Raw genomic sequence first — 17,884 nt, forward strand, 5'->3', positions numbered from 1 at the left:
GTTCAGCTACCCCAGACTAACATGGCTACTCTCCCAGAATGTTTTGCCACTGTTACTCGAGCATTCCTCAAAGATGCCTGACACAAACATAGTAAGGTCGCAAGAACATAAAAGGGACACGATTCACAAAGCACACGATTATCCGCCTATGACACCCACATTTCCTTGCCCAGCGCAAGCACAAAAGCAAGCACTGTGTGTGCAGGGGTAAAAAAACGAGCCCACTTCTGCCACCGGACCTGTCCATCTCCTTCTGTGGAGGAGGAGGAGAGAGGGCATGAAGGTGCTGCCAGGTTTGCCCATATCCCTTCTGTGGAGGGGGAAGGGAAGGACTAAGATTCCAGGGGAGGAAAAGCATGAAGATTCCACCGAGTCCCCGTAGCACTCGTCTGAAGTCTGCTCCAGCTGGCCGGTGCAGAAGGGGACGGGGGAAGGTTCCCGAAGCCCTCCTCCACTGAAGTCTGCGCCTGTTGCTCACAAAATAGGAGAAAGACACATTCAATTGGAAAGCAAGATTTCAGGTTTACATCCTCAACGTGCCGGTACCCACGTAAAGACAACTCTTTAAAATAATACCTAAGGTCCGTTTAACGCTTCCCTTTCCCGCCCAGACTTTTGGTCGACAAGCGGGTGTCACAAGATGCACGCTCCTCTAGTCACCACTTACGAGTATTAAACAGGAACAGACCTCTGAATGTAGAAGACATCCACTGGAAATGTTCGCCCTTCCACTGTAAGGATCATGCTGGTATCTTTGCTTGGGTCACTGGTCTCATTTTGGTTAAAGAAATCCCTAAATTTCTAGGGCAAAGATAGCAAACAATTTTTTGAAAATCAGTGCGTTGTTTAAAAGAGTCCAGTTCCTAACTCAGGAGCCAAAAGCAGGGTGTTGCTACTTTTCTCTTTCAAAATTTAAGCATACGGAGGGACCTAACTAACTCATTCTGTCACTGGCATGGATTTCTGCTTGAGCAATGGACCTGCCCCCATTCATCTCCCTGTGGGTGTTCCTTGCCCTCCTCACATCTGCTCTGGAGGACTGGGGAAACCCCCAGATCAAGTTTAAGAGACACATGGCGAGTTCAACTGCTTAAGTGGAAATCCTTGCACTAACAGAACAGATTAGTTGGATATCACCTGTTATTTTCTAGAAAGCAAGACATTACTGTGAGCAACTTATGACTTCATTTACTTATCTGCATATGTATGGAAGAGCATACAGTCCTGGGATTTAAGAAGAACTTTTCCTCCTAGTGCTGTGTTGTGATTGAGAGGAAAAAACATCCCAGGTAACCTGGCAAAGACACCTACAATCCCTCATGTATCGCTGCAAGCAGCTGGGGACAGGATGCGCAAAGAGGGAGAAGACTTCTGACACAGATTTTGCTGGTGGTGGTAAACTGACATTAGTTCCTGCTAAGTTACTTAGAATGACTTAGGCAGGTCTGACCCAGCTTGCAGGCTCAGATTTGCCACCCCAGCTCAGAACATATGGAGGTCCAGCAATTTAATCCATCTCTGTGAACTTCTGATATTTTATGCTGCTACAAAACATACTTCAATATATAACCTAATAACATTAACAAGTACATTTCCCCATAACTAGTGCTGAAATATTTTTCAAAGTAGCAACCAGTATAGGTATCCTTGGTTTTGTAATTTCTTCCTAATTTGCTTAATCTAGTAATTATCAGATGTTTTGGAGAAAATGTGGCTGACTATAGAAGTTTTAAGTTGTGTTACCAATGTAAATGGTGCAGCCTTTTGATTTTTAATCAAAAACAGAAAAAAACAGATCAAACTGAAAGAATGCAAAAGTTGCAATTTCTGCAATAACTATTTCATAAATATGAATAAATATAATCCCTTTTTAAATAAACTGACCACACAATTTCACAAATTGAGTATTATCTTCTCTAGAACCTTCTAAAAGGGATTCATTTCACAGAGTTCAGGGAAATAGCGTGTAGTGTAACCCAAAACTAACAGCAATTAAGCTTAAACTTTATGCACATTAGTACCAGCAGATTAAGTGTAGGCAATACAATCCAAATTTTATTTTACTTGGATTGGAAATACAAATCTTAATGGCTTCATAAATGTTCACCTCAATGGAAGGCAAGCATTTCAGCTGCGAAAGTTATCTGGGTGAGATTAAAATGAAAGCTGAAAACCCTTTCCCCCTTCCACCACCTCCAAAATTTTCATTGTTAAGAAATTGGTTCCCATGCCCAAACTGAATGGGGGTAGAGAGAGAGACCCAGTAAGTTAATGGGAGTTAACATAAAAACTTAACAGTGATTTTGTTCAACTGCCAACTATTCTGATGAGGTTTGGTCTGCCTCTGCATGAATGTGTTGATTAGGCTACCATGTCCCATATTCTACTGAAGAGAACCTCCAGATGTTGTTAGCCTCTAACTCTCATCAGCCCCAGTCAGTATAGCTAGGGATAAAAGATGATAGGAGATGCCAACATCGGGGGGGGGGGGCACAGGCTCCCCATTATTCTTCTATAGAATGAAATACAAGATGATAATTGTTTCATTTTCTATCAGAAATAAAATGGGGAAATTATTTGAATCTAATATGTTAGTTCTACCTCTGCATCCAGTGTAGCTGATGCAACAATCAGGCGAAGGTCTCCTCGTTTCTTTTGAACCTGTGAGACACAGCAGGGGGTTTTTAATCCTCAATTATGATTAATCACCACAGAATCCCAGAACTGTTTGTATAATTTAAGAAAGACATTGGTCTGCATACAAAAACAATAGACAAATCAAGTATCTCTATTTTCCAGAAAATGACTTATCCTATTCAGAGTACATGCATTGCAAACCAAGCCAGATATTCCCACATTTGAAAATCATGTAGGTGTATGAGCTTAAGTAGTATGCTACCACTAAAATAATCCTCACCACCAGTGTATCATGCTTACAAACCTTAGGAAAATGTTTTATGAAATGATGCTAGCACTGTTTGTCTTAAAGGCCTGTAAACTATTAACAAGTATGGTAGGATTCATGTTGCTATTTCCATCAGAACTGTACCTTCAAGAATAGCATCCATTATGAAAATCAACTCAAAATTAGCACCATTGCAAGCTTAACAGAGCAGCAAACTCTTTGATAGTAGGACCAAGGTAATCAGCTCACAAACACAGGCAACTGAATAGACACTCTGAGCAGGTTATAATTCTAGAAACATGATGATCTTTTGCTCAATTCAGAAATTAAATAAATGTGGGAGAATGGAGGTAGGATGCACAAAGAGAGCTCTAACCTTTTTTAATAAGCCAATGGCAATATCTGTATATAAGGTCCTCTCGTGGGCTTCATCCAACATGATGACGCTGAATCAAAGAGAAAAGAGCAGAGTTCCAATTATGAGATATCAATGAAAGCTGAAATTAATTCCACCTGAAAAATTCCAATTTACCAAGTGTAACACATTATATAATAGGCACAATTCAAATAATTATGGAAGTAGTATGCAAGCTGATCTTGAAAGTCACACATTTATGACTCAGCTGAATTTAAAACTCCAGCAGAGCTGCAATAACCATAAATTAAACACGACTGTGGGGGAAAAATGGAATGGGTAATGAAATGCTAGGGATAGTTTTTCTTAAGACAATGACTCCCTATGGTAAAGGTACAAAATGTGAGGCCTGAAGATTGTGCGTGCAAGTTCATTTATACCAGGGACAGGGAACCGGTTTCAGCTTAAGGGCCACATTTCCTTATGAGCAACCTTTGGGAGGCCGCATGTCAGTGTTAGGATATAGTTCCATTCCTCCTTAAAAGGGAACAGGCATGACTATTGTATGTCACATGCCTGTTTACTTCCAGCACTTGCTGGGAACTTCTCTCTGTATATAGCTTTTGCATTACTGCTGTTTTGCTGGAGACGAAGGGAAGCAGACATGCTTTCCTTTGTTCCTGAACTATGCTTAATAAAATGCTGTACATTATGCTTACACATTTCTCTGTCCGCCTCTTCTGCTGTGAGAAGATTTATGCACTCTGCTGATAAAGCATGCACAGGTCTCTAAATGTATCTGAGGCTCGTGTCGCTAATTGATGCTGTTCCAAGGGAGACCAGCTGCCGGCCGGTGGCTGGAGCCAGCTGGGGGCCAGCCTGATGCCCCCGTCTTCCCGGCAATATCCCAACAGTCAGTACAGGTGGGGACAGAGGTAAAACTGGGTGTGACTACAGTACTGGGTAATAACAGTGGGTGGAGCAACAAATGTGACTCTTTCCTCGGTTCAGCGCATTACTGAGAACAGAACAGAAATCGTGCCCCATTAGCTAAAGTGGTACCTCAGGTTAAGAACGGACCTCCAGAACAAATTAAGTTCTTAACCCGAGGTACCACTGTACATTCCAATCACACAAGAGTCAGGGGTTTCTACACAGACACCCCTCCATTTTCCACCCGGACAAGAAGAAGGCATTAACACAGTTCAATGACACATCTGCGCCTGGCAAATGTAGTCAAGGACAGCACAGAACAGGACTGGTGAAGGGTACAGCCTGGGGCAAAGGGTGTGTGGCCTGAGAGAAGAGGCTCAAGAGCTGGATGCAGAAGCGTAGACAGCTGCATTCAGACCCTGGGACAGAGGTTCTTCAACCCTGATGAACTGTAGTATTCCTCTGGGATCAAGGGCACTGTACTTCATTGGTGCTGCTCCTAATCTGATGCACAATTACAGAAGGTGGTGCTCAGAAGTTATTGTTTTATTAAGTTCCATAAGCATCCATGGCAAATTGCAGAACAATAAGCAAAATGAAAAGTTAATCACTGCTACCAAACTAAAGATAAATGTGAGCAAAAGGAAAAGGTGGGGGAAGCCTTACATCATTAATGTATACAGCAGTTTAAAGGGTTGTTAGCCTAACCTGTATCTTGTTAGCAATGGATCAGCCATCATCTCTCTCACCAGCATTCCATCTGTCAGGAACTAAAACACAGATACAAGAACAATCGACAACTTGTTTGGCAACTTCAGCAACACAAAACTCTAGACAACAGATACACAATTCCCTGCATTTCCAAAGTTCAGAGCCAAGAATGCATCCTTATGAAGCCAGGAAAGCAGTCTCCACATACAAGAAGGTACCAGCGTGACTGTGGGGACTCCAAATTGTGTAGAAGTGCCAAGCAACTTTATCTAACAACAGAACGCTAGGTGGGGGTGAGGAGAAATGGAGTCCCCTGGAGAAGGGCACGGCTACCTGTCTGGAATACTGAACAGGTGCTGCAACATGTACATTTTTGCAGGTTTCTCTTGCATCTACTGCGTTTTCTCAGCCTATGAATCTCTACTGGCTATGTATGCTGCTATGTATAGTGCTGAGTATGGAATAGTGTTTTAGTGCTGGGTAGACATTTCACTGGATTAGGAAGATAAAGCAAGGGACACAAATTTCTGCACCTATGGGTCGCAGGCATTTGTTCAAAGATGTTACCTTAATCCTTGTAGCTTGTGGATCAGTACAATCATCAAATCGTATGCAGTACCCAACTTCATGACCCAGCAAGGCACCCCTTTCCTCAGCTACCCGGCCTGCGATCTAATAGAAGAAGAAGGAGGAGGAAGTTTAAAACTGTAGATATCAAACAAAACTTAATTCTTGAACTAGGCCTCATTAATAATAATTGACATGTGTCTGTAGTTAGAAATTGAATTCAGCTAATTTGGCTAAACTGAGCTAATCCTGTTGGACAATTATATAACTTCTGCACAAGCATCCCTCGTATGACAGGGATCTTTTAGGATCAGTGGAGTTGCAATTACTGTGCTTCTACAGGGACTGCACAACCTACAGGTTTAGCACAACCTATATTTGAAAACTCTACTCATATTAGTGACTGAACACAAGGTTTTGATTGCCAAAACAATAATAGTAATAAATAATTTTTATTATTATTTATACACACCATCAAACTCAGAAAGCTGACACTGGAACATCAATGTAGCTAGAATCCATTTATACAGCAGGCAAGCTATTTATAATGCATGTATTCCCTCAATTACAATCAACCACTTGACTCTGGATGAATTCTAGTTGTGCCAGATGTAGCCCCAGGATATAACGGCCTACAATTGTATTAGCAGTTAGGCTGGCGCTTCATAATGTATTAACACTTTCCCTAGTATCCCTCAGTGCCTTGCATGCATCGCAAGACTTCTCAAATGGTCACAGATAAAAACATCTCCTCTCAGGAACCACTTATACAGTGCTGGCTTACTGTCAGCCTATGTGAATTAAAAAATAGGATTGATGAATGGTTAGAAATAGGAAGGTGGAATCATACAGTCAGCTTAATTCCTGGATAAATAGATTAACAGCTAGCTTTCCGCCCTCTCAATTTTCATACTTTCCTAATTCAAAAGACAAAATTTTGAATGGCAAAAGTCTCAACATTAAAATGCCTGAACATATACAACTAGGTTTTTCAACCCAAAAGGCCACTGCTCAAGGATAAGGGTCTAAAACACACCACCAGTTTTTAGCACCCAAAAGAGTGGGGTCTACCCACCAAATGTTATGCCACAATACATCCCTGCCATTTTTTAGTGCTGCAGAACTTTCCTGTTTGGGCATAGGAGACTAATGTAACCACTTCTACAGACCTATTTTTAGAATGCTTGGCTATTTCCAAAGCATAAGTTGCACAAAAGCACTGAAGCCTTTTCTGTGTACATTATCTTCCCATTGTCCCTTTCTTCTTCACTCTATGTTTTCAGGCAATATATTTTCATCTCCTGCACTCCCAATATTTCCAGCTTACTGAAGAGAGAGAGACTAACAAGCATAAAAACCCCTCACACTTCACATGAATAGAAAAACTGCATTGTACAAAGCCAAACCACTTGTCCACTAGCCCAGTACTGTCTGTTCCGTTTGGCAACAGCTTTCCTACAGAGGAAATTCCTAGCTCAGCTACCTGAACTCCCTTAACTGGAGATGGCAGGCTGAAAATTGAATCTGCAGTAGCCACTCGAAACTGAAAATTGAATCCTCTGCAACCACTCAAAAACTGAACTAGGCTTCCTCCCCATGTCATGCTTATGTTTCTTCAAGACTGCTTTCTCTAACAATGTTCTTATCAGCAATAAGCAGCCCACTCTAAAAATCAATTTCAATTAGTTATAGTGCTACAAATGAAAGCACAAACTGGATCTATGAAAGGCTTTTGTGCCAAAGGCTTAAATATCCAAGCATGTTTCACATTTGTTCATCAAAAGGGGCCATATGGTAAAACTATGCAGCCTTGAAACAAACTAAAAACAAGGATAAAAATGCAAATCCAAATTGTGTGTAAATACACAGCCTGGAGCACATTTTAGAAGAGGCAGAAATTCTCTCTAAACAGAATGCCTGTAATATAGCATTCTATTTAAAAAAAAAAAATTAAGTCCTGCACATCATAACTGCTAGTTCAATATTTTGTAAAATAACAATGACAACTACCCTTCTGGCAAAGAACAATCACACAATAAATGAACAAGGGCTACAAAAATGTTAAATATTTTCTGCACCCTACTTCAAGCCCTTGTAATAAAAAAATATATGAACCATGAACCATGTTTTAATGGTTACATGCTTCTTTCTGTACAAAGCTGTTCTCACCTCCCTAACTTCCTACTTTTAATTACTGGTAGATAGCTGTGTTGGTCTGCCGTAGTCAAATCAAAATTTAAAAATTCCTTCCAGTAGCACCTTAGAGACCAACTAAGATTGTTATTGGTATGAGCTTCTGTGTGCATGCACACTTCTTCAGATACTCAGCTCATACCAATAACAAACTTAGTTGGTCTCTAAGGTGCTACTGGAAGGAATTTTTAAATATTTTTTTCCTACTTTTAAGCTGATGAGTTTTAAACTGCTATGCACTGCATCTCCTCGAAGTAAAATCATTTGCTTGACCATGATGTTATTCCAGCAAGTGGCTTCCATTCAGAGACCCACAGGATGTGGCAGTTTAAACCCATCAACAAAAAACTGGAAGCAGGATATCAAACCTTGAGAAAGAAGCTTTCACCAATACTTGTTCAATGTTTCAGTCAAAACAAGAAGGAATTATTCACCAGAATTCAGGCTCAGTTGTGATGGGGAAAGAAACAAATTACTTTGTTCTTACTACACACATCATTAGAAAGGAGGGGAAACTGGGCTAACACCCTATTGCAAAGATTTTCACTGAAAACATAGGGCCTTGAGCAAGTCAGCATCTTTCAGACTCTGTGTCAGAAGACAGTTACGGAGTCCAGTTAAGGTCCCATTACCACGTGGATTTTAATGAGATTCAGGAATGCTTAGCTATGCACTGGGTTGCGTCAAAAGTTGATATAAACGGTGCTATACAAAAGGTTGGGACGCAGGTGGCGCTGTGGGTTAAACCACAGAGCCTAGGACTTGCCGATCAGAAGGTCGGCGGTTCGAATCCCTGCAAAGGGGTGAGCTCCCGTCGCTCGGCCCCAGCTCCTGCCAACCTAGCAGTTCGAAAGCAACAGTCAAAGTGCAAGTAGATAAATAGGCACTGCTCCGGCGGGAAGGTAAACGCCATTTCCGTGCGCTGCTCTGGTTCGCCAGAAGCGACTTAGTCATGCTGGCCACATGACCCGGAAGCTGCACGCTGGCTCCCTCGACCAATAAAGGGAGATGAGCGTCACAACCCCAGAGTTGGTCATGACTGGACCTAATGGTCAGGGGTCCCTTTACCTTTATACAAAAGGTTAGAACATATTATCATTCCCCAAAAGTATAATACATAGACAAATAGTTTGAACTGGAGGCACTCACTGAAACACAAGCAACTCTCCGGGGTTGTGTTACTCCCACCACTCTCCCTTCGGCAGTCCAGCCAGCTTCTGTTAGATACTATAATGAGGAAACAAAGTTATTAACTTAGATGGTATAAAAATTATAGGTTAAATAGTTGCACTAGTGGAAGCCGGTCCAACAATTCCTGTTAGCACAAGGAACCTTCCTGCCTCTCCTATCGATCTAAGTTCACAGCCTGGGGCCAGGGTCCCTGAAGGATCACCTGTCTCCACATGTTCCTGTTGTACACTATGATCCTCATAAGAGTTTCACAAGTTCTCCTACTATCTAGGGCATTGTGAGGGGTTTTAAGGGGGGAGGGAACGGTCAGTGGTGGTGCCCCAGTTTTGGAATGCCTTCCTCAGAGAGACTTGTCAGGCACATAATGAAGAGGTCATATTATCTCATAACGTTAATTTGATCCATTTTGTAGATGCTGTATTGCACCCAACACTGTCCATGCTAAGATGCTCATGCAACAGGACTTCCAACTTCTTCATCTCTCCTCTGCAGCCTTCTAGGTGCCCTCAAAATCTGCTTTAGCGCTAGGGGACCCTCCAGAGAAAATATGGACTGCATGCAGGAGAAAAAAAGGTGAAGTCCCATTGTTAGAGCAGAAGTCCATTTATACAATGCTTTTTGCATTTATACTGCTTTTATATATTCTTCTGCTTTTATTGTACTTGCAAACTACCCTCTGTACTGGGTTGAAGGGTAAGAATATAAATTCCTACAGATGAAGAAAAATGAATCATTTCTTACTCACTTGAGGAATCTGAGTGCTTTTCCCACATCCTGTTTCTCCAACAATCACCAATGTCTGATAATTTTCTACCAGATAAAGGATGTGATTTCTAAGCTGAAAGAAAAATAGATATTCAAATGTGATTTAGAATGGCTGAAGAAAACAAGTTCAAAACATCAACTGAGAGAAGTGTTTGCACAAAAACAGCATAGATTACAACCTAGCACAAACTCCTTAAAGCCCACTGAATCCAACATGTGCCTAAACTGATAGCGGGACATGTGCATTTTCATCCACTTAGAGTTACTGTACAAAATAATTGAATGTTCTAAAAAATTGTTTTGCAGAGAAATGCACTTTCTATGTTGCAAATGAACTATCATTTTTCATACTGCAAAGAAAATGTAGAAGAAATGGTAAAATACCCAGAAGATAATGTGCACGATAATGCAAAGTACTTAAAGAAATTGATACCTTAAAAACTGGTAGTTTTTGCCTCTGTTGTTCAATAGAAAGGGAAACATACGGATTATAGATCACTGAAACACTAGAGCTTTCACCAGCGCTCTGTCTCTCCTCTGAAAGGCTGACACCAGGCCCTTCTGTCCCTGTATGACCAAATAAATAAATGTCACAACTAATAGGATGACAGGACTTTTAGACAAATGCAAAGAAAGTGGAAAGATAAGTTTATCAGAATTAACCTCTGTAGCTTTTGTAACATCCAAGGCTATCATGCAAGGGAGAATTACAAACCAGTGTGAATTCTAAGATATTCAAAATTTGTTTGTTTAAACCACTAGACATAGCTTGCATGTGGCCCTTAGCCAGTCTCATTACAGCACACCAAGCCCCAGGAAGTCCCACCCACCTTTCCCCACTGCCCAGCTGATCTTCCATGGGAAGGATTGAATATCTATACATAACCAGTGTGTGTCTGTGTGAGCAATGCAAGGCCTATAAAACCTTGTCCCCATTTTTATCTAAACAGGTTTCACCGAGTTAAATAGAGCCTTCCAACACTGTCACTCTATGTGGATGGTATTGGCTGTCAGCTGGGTACTTGTAATGTAGAATCCTCCATGAAGTTTTAAATTTATTTTTCTGTCAAAAACTTCACTGGACTGGTCATGTGCGGATTCCTGATGATTGTCTTCCAAAGCAACTACTCTATTCTGAACTTAAAAATGGAAAGCATAATGCTGGTGGTAAACAAAAAAGGTTTAAAGACTGTCTCAAGGCAAATCTAAAAAAATGTAGTATAAACACTGACAATTGGGGAACACTGGCCTGCAAACACTCCAGTTGGAGAACAGCCTTTACCAAAGGTGTCATGGGCTTTGAAGACACTCAAACTCAGGACGCAAGGGAGAAACGTGCTAAGAGGAAGGCACACTTGGCAAACCCACACCGTGATCAACTCCTGCCCGGAAACCAATGTCCCCACTGTGGAAGGACGTGTGGATCCAGAATTGGCCTCCACAGTCACTTACGGACTCATTGTTAAAACCGTGTTTATGGAAGACAATCTTACTCGGCTACGAGTTACAGATAGGTAGCCGTGTTGGTCTGCCATAGTCAAAACAAAATAATTCCTTCCAGTAGCACCTTAAAGACCAACTAAGTTAGTTCTTGGTATGAGCTTTCGTGTGCATGTATCTGAAGAAATGCACACGGCTACGAGTGATCACCAAAGAAGAAGAAGAATGTAGAATCATAACTTCTGTTGCAAAGGATCCAGGTGTCTATTCCATTGAACAGAAAAATCTGGGAGTCTGCTGCTGGCAGCCATCCAGCTCCAAGGTAGTTATGAAGCTGGAACAATCCACAGGAAAGGATATCACACCATTTAATATTGCCAAGTAACGTGTCAGTTAAGGCCCTTAACAGCATTAATTTCCTGACATTTTGGAGAGTGAGTGAACATGGAGAGCTCTTAAAGATGACATGTTAAACCAAAAGGTTTTAGTTATTTGAATTTGGGTGCATTCTGAGAAGGCTTTTCCTACAACTCTCTCATCAGGCAAACTTAAAATTGAAAATGAGAAACTGGTGAGAAAAGGGAAGAAATACCCACATTAAAAAGAAGCGAGACACCATTTAGAACAGCAGGATTGCCTATTGGGACCAATTTAATAATTGAAATAAGGTTAGAAAAACGGGTTCCAACATTTTCCTAATCATGCTCCTGTGTCTTTAATGGGGCTGCCACTGTTTGTCTGTAACAACTAGTGTATTCAGTGACATTAGCAGGGGGTTATGCTGGTTCTCATAGCGTACAATCAATCCAGCTAATTTCTATGGCTGTTAAAATCTCAGAAGCAGGAGTGACGGAGGGTTTTCTAGGTAAGTTGGCAAGCCTTTATTTAAAAGCTTGGAAATTAAAAAAGGAGAAAATTCAGCATATTTAGCACATGCCATTTTCTAACTACAAGGCACAGAACTTCCCCACTCCCTCATTTCTCTTTATTAATGATGGAATGCAGTTCACCACACTCTAACAAATTATGCATTTATTTATGAGAATGCCCTACTGATATCAATAATGATTACTTTTGAGTAGGCATGCACAGAAGCCAACTGCAAGGCCCAATCCTAAATGCATTCATTGAATAGGGACCTGAAGACAGCAATTCTATGTACATTTATTAAGAAATAATTTCACTGAATCCAGTATGGCTTAGCTCCATAAGAAGTGTGCCGATGATGACAGAGCCTGCTCAACTCAGAAGGACTTATCACACATATAGGATGCATGTTTCAAGATGTTTTATCTTTTCGAAGGCTCACTTAATAATGCCCGCAACAACTACAAACAAACTACAAACAAACATTTAGTCAGAAATAAATTTACCTTTCAAAACCATATCATTAATCCTTGTGGATTTGCTGCAGATTACTAAAGAGCTACTGACAGCTGTAAGTGCTGAATCACGCAACTGATGTTCCAAGGAGAAAACAACAACACCCCCATCATTATGGATATGCATAATTTGCAGTTTTCCCTACGCAAGTTCATTGAGATGCCCTTCAGTTTGTAGGAGCTATGCCATATGGTTGCAGAACACAATAAATGAAAACCTCTAATTATGCCAGGCTGACTTAGGCCCAGTCAGGATACATTTCCAGGAGAGTATGAGTAGCATGTGTGTGTATATATCCTTGCAATCACAATTTTGAAGATCCCCATGCACCCAGTTTTTCCAAAACTTGGTTTTCCTGACACATTTACATATTTGTCCATATGCATGGGGTGGTATTTGACTAGGTTTATTCACAGTACTCCTACTGAATTAATGAACATGACTTGTTGTCGTTTAGTTATTTAGTCACGTCCGACTCTTCGTGACCCCATGGACCAGAGCACACCAGGCCTCCCGCAGAACATGACTAAATTAGATCAATTAATTTCAATGGGTCTCCTCTGAGTAAAACGTAACAGTGTGTTTTCTGTTAGTATAAATATGTATGTCTGGTTATATATGTCATGATGGTCAAGTTGTTATTTTGTAGAGTAGCACTGTTTATCATTCACAAGCTTCTCGGTAGTTGGTTAGTTTACAGCCCAACCTTCTACTTCATTAAGCTCAGATGTGATCGTGACTTTTAGTTCTAGGAAACTTCAAAGATTTCGTCGATTTGTCAAAAGTAGTTCAGAACTGCATAGCCATAATGACAAGCATGAAACTTTCCTCACTATGCATCAGCATCCCAACACATTTGGTAGCCAATCTGCTTCAATTGGATGTTCTTCTTGATGTTTTGGACAAACTGAAGATCATCTCTGGGTGATTTCTTATTCAAGGACAAATCATTGCCATGACTTGTTGTTGACGCAACTGTGCAGCACTAAATGGTCCCAAAGAAACCAGCACGCCTCAAACAAACTAGATCTTACTTGGGAAAGGTATCAGCATGGGGACAATACAGGCATAATGCAGAATTCAATACTTGTCCTGCTAACAGACCCATTGAAGTTAATAAACGTGACTACCTTTGGTTTTATCAATTTCAAGGGGTCGCTGAGGAGGGCTTAATTGTATACAACTCATAATTGATAGCTAATGTTTCACATTCATTATACATCTGTCACCATATTCTACAGGTGCACAAAAAATGAATTCAGGCAATAATGAAGTAATTGGTCACTTTCAAATTATTCCTGCAGAGGCAATAAGAGCCATTACTTCCCAGCCTGTTTCTCGTCAGTTCCAATTAAAAATATCTGAGAGTTCAAGCACAATCTTTGTTAAAACTTGGCTCATGCTGGTGATCAATAGAAGCAACACAATGTCCAAAGATGTATCATAAATATATATGGCATGAATCATGTACATCACTTCTGCAAATGCAATGTTCTTGTCAGAAGCTAACAAAAGAATTGGTAGAACCTAAAATCCAATCAAATTATAGTTTCTATGGCAGTCAAGGTCATAAGAGTTGGAAGGTTTAATTTGCAACATTGCCTGTGGTAAATAAACGGCAGTATAATACTTAACAAAAAACACTTTCAGATTAAATTTACCATCCAGTATGCTCAAAAGAACCAGTTTCAAAAAGCAGCAATGATTTCCTCAATGCCAATCAATATGTGTAGATAAAATTACCAAGCATATAGAAGAGCAGGTCTTGCTGGAGCAAGACTGACTAGCATCTGACTAACCTTTTTGAGTGTGTCAGTGAGCATGTAGATAGGGGAAAATCTGGAAAAATATTGTGTACTTCAACTTTCAAAAAACTTTTGATGAAGTCCCTCACCAATGATTCCTGAATAAATTTGCAATCACATAATATGAGGCAAGAAATCCGCTTTATGAATCAGCAACAGGTTAGAGAACAGAAAACAAGAATAGGAACAAACATCCAATTCTCATGCTAGGGATCTTTAGGAAAGGAACTGAAAATAAATCTGTTAGTATCACACTGCCTTCATACAGATATATGGTTGACTATCCTAGAAATATTACAGTGGTACCTCGGGTTAAGTACTTAATTCGTTCCAGAGGTCCGTTCTTAACCTGAAACTGTTCTTAACCTGAAGCACCACTTTAGCTAATTGGGCCTCCTGCTGCAGCCGCGCCACCGACACACAATTTTTGTTCTTATCCTGAAGTAAAGTTCTTAACCCGAGGTACTATTTCTGGGTTAGTGGAGTCTGTAACCTGAAGTGTCTGAAACCTGAAGCGTCTGTAACCCAAGGTACCACTGTATTCACATTTCCAGTTGCTATGCCCAAAAAAGGATATTAAACAGAAAAGGGTCTGAAAGGAGTAAAAAACCAGTGCTGGAGCAACTCCCGGATGAAGACAGATATTTTTTTTTAGGTTAGACAGAATGTGAGTAAAGGTCATGATAAAATTAGGCAAGGTCTGGTGAAGGTTTTCTCCCTCTTCCATAATACTAGAATTTGGGGACATCCAATGAAGCTGAATGTTGATTTAGGACAGTCATAGGATAGTAGTTGTCTGAGTAAGTTTCCTAGCCTAACTCAAAGATCAATCCTATCAGAGGCAGCTTTAGGGTGCGGCGCCACAACAATGCTGTAGAATGGAGCGCAAGTGAGGGCACCAAATTTTAGCATCACAGAGGGCGCCGCTGAAATTTGAGAGCCCAAAGTCCACCACTGATCCTCTGCATGTTGATTCAGAAAAGAGACCCACTAAGTTCAATTGAGCTCCCTCTCAGGTGAGTAAATAAGATTGCAATGAGTTGACTTAAACAATTTCACATATACCCAAAACAAACATTTACATAACAATAACAGTGCAATCATATGCATGTTTACTCAGCAGTAAATTTAAATGTGTTCAGTTGGCCTTACTCCCATGTAAGTGTGTATAGGATTGCAGCCTAAAGGCTATTATTTATATTTGTTCTACCAAAATGGAAGCATAACTCTCCCAATTACTTACACTCCTGTGCAGCACTTTCTTTATGATAGAAACAGTGCAAACAAAAACGTGTAATAACTTCTGACTAGGCACAAAGAAATATACACTAAAAGAAACTATTACTACAAACACTGTTCTTGAATTTTTGGGCAGGTTAGCTCCAGACCCCAAAGTGAGCAATACTCTAATTTAAATAAATATTAATAGGCCTATAAAATTTCATCCACGCAGTGAAACACTGTCTGCTAATTATCCTTCACGCCAGGACAATCATCTCAAGAGCATCATGCATATATCAAAGAGGTAGCATGCAGATTGCTTAGCACTGCAGAAACCCTTTACTGCTAAGTTTGTATTGTTTCATAAGCCATGAGCCAATGAGGACGGGATCTAATTTCACCAGATGAAAATGTTGACCTTGTTGCTTTTTCAGTCACACACAAGCTTTTCCTAATATTTCACAGATGTCCCTTGTTTTCAAATTTTGCCTTTTTAATATTCTATATTCTATATTATTATTACAGCTCTGTGCAACAAATTACATATATGGTTTAAAGTTCTCCCATTTGTTTGAACCATTGCGTTAACATCTGTTGAAACAAGCATTTTTTTCGTTTGATAAACTGTAGGCAGAAAAGATGCAAATCCGATCACTGCTAGGTTTAAACTGAAAAAGTCCCATGGTTTATAATACAGCTTTCTTCCAAGTGGCAGGGTAGAAGTATGACAATTAAATATAAGGATTGCAGTCTTGCCATATGAACATTTACCCCAAGGTAAATTCCACTGAGCAGAACAGAGTTCCTAATGAGCCTGGTTCGGAATGGGAACCCAGAATGAAGTTCTTTGCCTATTAAGCTGAGTGTAGGCTCATTATGCTTCCTTCCTTCATTCATTCATATTAAATTTCTATACCATGCTTTGACGATCACATGGCAGTTAACACAAAAATACACTACATAGTAATAAACACGATACCCCCCCCCCCAGTTTAAAAGGCCATAGATTGTTTAATTAGCTAGGAAGAAGAGGAATGTTTTTGCCTTATATAACATACGATTGGGGGGCAGGGGTTCAAAGCGGTTTTGAGTACCTATTAACAGGTAGCAGTGAAACTGAAAGAGGTCTCCAACACAGACCCTCCCCCTCACTGCAATATACTATACCTATCTAGTTATCTATCCAGTGCTTTTTTTCTAAAAAAATAACTAAATGGGGTACTCTCATTTTCTTACTCATATTGAAATAATGCCCCTCAATGAGGCCAAACTTAGATTCACAAAATGTTTAGGGGTCTGTCTATCTATCTATCTATCATCTATATCTATCTATATCCCACCAGGATGCTGGGAGTAGCGCTATAAGCTCCGTTTACAGCACAGCTCACTCGAACACCCGTTTTTTCAAACCAGCAGCAACAGCGTAAGGATGGCGCGGGTGAAGGTGCTCTCGAGCACGTGCAGAGTACCCCCTCTCACGCCGCCACGTTCCCGAGGAAGGACCGTTAAGGAGCCTCACACGCCTGCAGTGTTTTTATTTTGGTTTGTTCCACGAATACACGGCCTGGGGTTGGGGTGAGGGGATGGTTATCCACCCCGCCCACCCCCAGACAATGCATCCTTTGCAGCGCCGGGGGGAAGAGAAACAGGCTTCTCCTCCTCTCCGTCCTCCGCAAGGAAAGCGCCTCGCAGCATTCCGGACCCCGCCCACCGAGCCCTCCAGCCGCGCGAAGAGGCGCTTCCGCCAAAGCTTCCCCCCAGCGCCCCCCGCCCCAGCTTCTCGCACTCCCACCCCCCTTCCCCAAGAGGTTCAGCCCTTACCCGGCTTCCAAAACTTCAGCGGACCGACGGGCGCCGCCATCTTGGGGTGAAAGGTCAAAAGGAAGCGAAGGAGCCCGCTCCGCAGCAGCGCGGCCCCGGAGTGCGCGTCACGTGGCCGGGGAGGGCTTTGCTATTGGATGCGGGGTTGCCATAGTTGCTTTAACTCTCAGGCTCGAGCCACCGCCGCCTCCTTCCCAGCCAGGCTGGCTGCAAGGGGAAGAGCGGGAGCTTTGTTTTTTTTGTATGGTGCTGCCTCATGAACAAATGCAAAGCCTTGCGTGGTATTTGCAGTCGGCCCTAATAAAAGCCCTGTCCTGTTGTGCAGTTCTGTATCCAAAATAAAGAATCAGGCGTCTCTGCCGCTTTGCTTCACTTTGCTTTGGTTGCATTCTGTCTTGTATTCCGTTGGGAAACCTAGCGAATTCCAATCGGGCTCTCTGCATCCCATAAGGAGCAGGAGCCGCTTTATTTTGTCCTTTTCACCACCATTTGCGGCGCAGGAGTCCCGTGGCAGGCAGTGAGCGAGGCACCCAAGAAGCTTTCCCTTCTTATTTATAATTATAATAATAATTTTATTATTTATACCCCGCCCAT

At 41.3% G+C, this 17,884-nt stretch overlaps 1 protein-coding gene across 4 annotated transcripts in view; it reads right to left on the minus strand.

Moving 5' to 3' along the window:
* Nucleotides 1-17,884, minus strand: part of DHX35 (DEAH-box helicase 35) — a 42,264-nt gene that overhangs the window by 20,863 nt on the left and 3,517 nt on the right. For 2 of the 4 annotated variants that reach the window (XM_081916797.1, XM_081916796.1), the window contains exons 1-9: nt 17,291-17,437; nt 10,054-10,187; nt 9,601-9,693; nt 8,814-8,891; nt 5,472-5,576; nt 4,902-4,963; nt 3,282-3,351; nt 2,602-2,661; nt 689-801 (exon numbers count right to left, since the gene is read on the minus strand). In XM_081916797.1, the coding sequence (XP_081772923.1) occupies nt 689-801; nt 2,602-2,661; nt 3,282-3,351; nt 4,902-4,963; nt 5,472-5,576; nt 8,814-8,891; nt 9,601-9,693; nt 10,054-10,187; nt 17,291-17,330 (755 nt within the window). In that variant the 5' untranslated portion in view covers nt 17,331-17,437. Of the gene's footprint in view, nt 1-239; nt 468-688; nt 802-2,601; nt 2,662-3,281; nt 3,352-4,901; nt 4,964-5,471; nt 5,577-8,813; nt 8,892-9,600; nt 9,694-10,053; nt 10,188-17,290; nt 17,439-17,884 lie in introns of those variants that run through there. The other 2 variants (XM_081916794.1, XM_081916795.1) reach the window with 2 other exon arrangements.

This window comes from Podarcis melisellensis (genome assembly GCF_964234715.1).
Source record: "Podarcis melisellensis genome assembly, chromosome: 6".
Classification (NCBI taxonomy): domain Eukaryota; kingdom Metazoa; phylum Chordata; class Lepidosauria; order Squamata; family Lacertidae; genus Podarcis; species Podarcis melisellensis.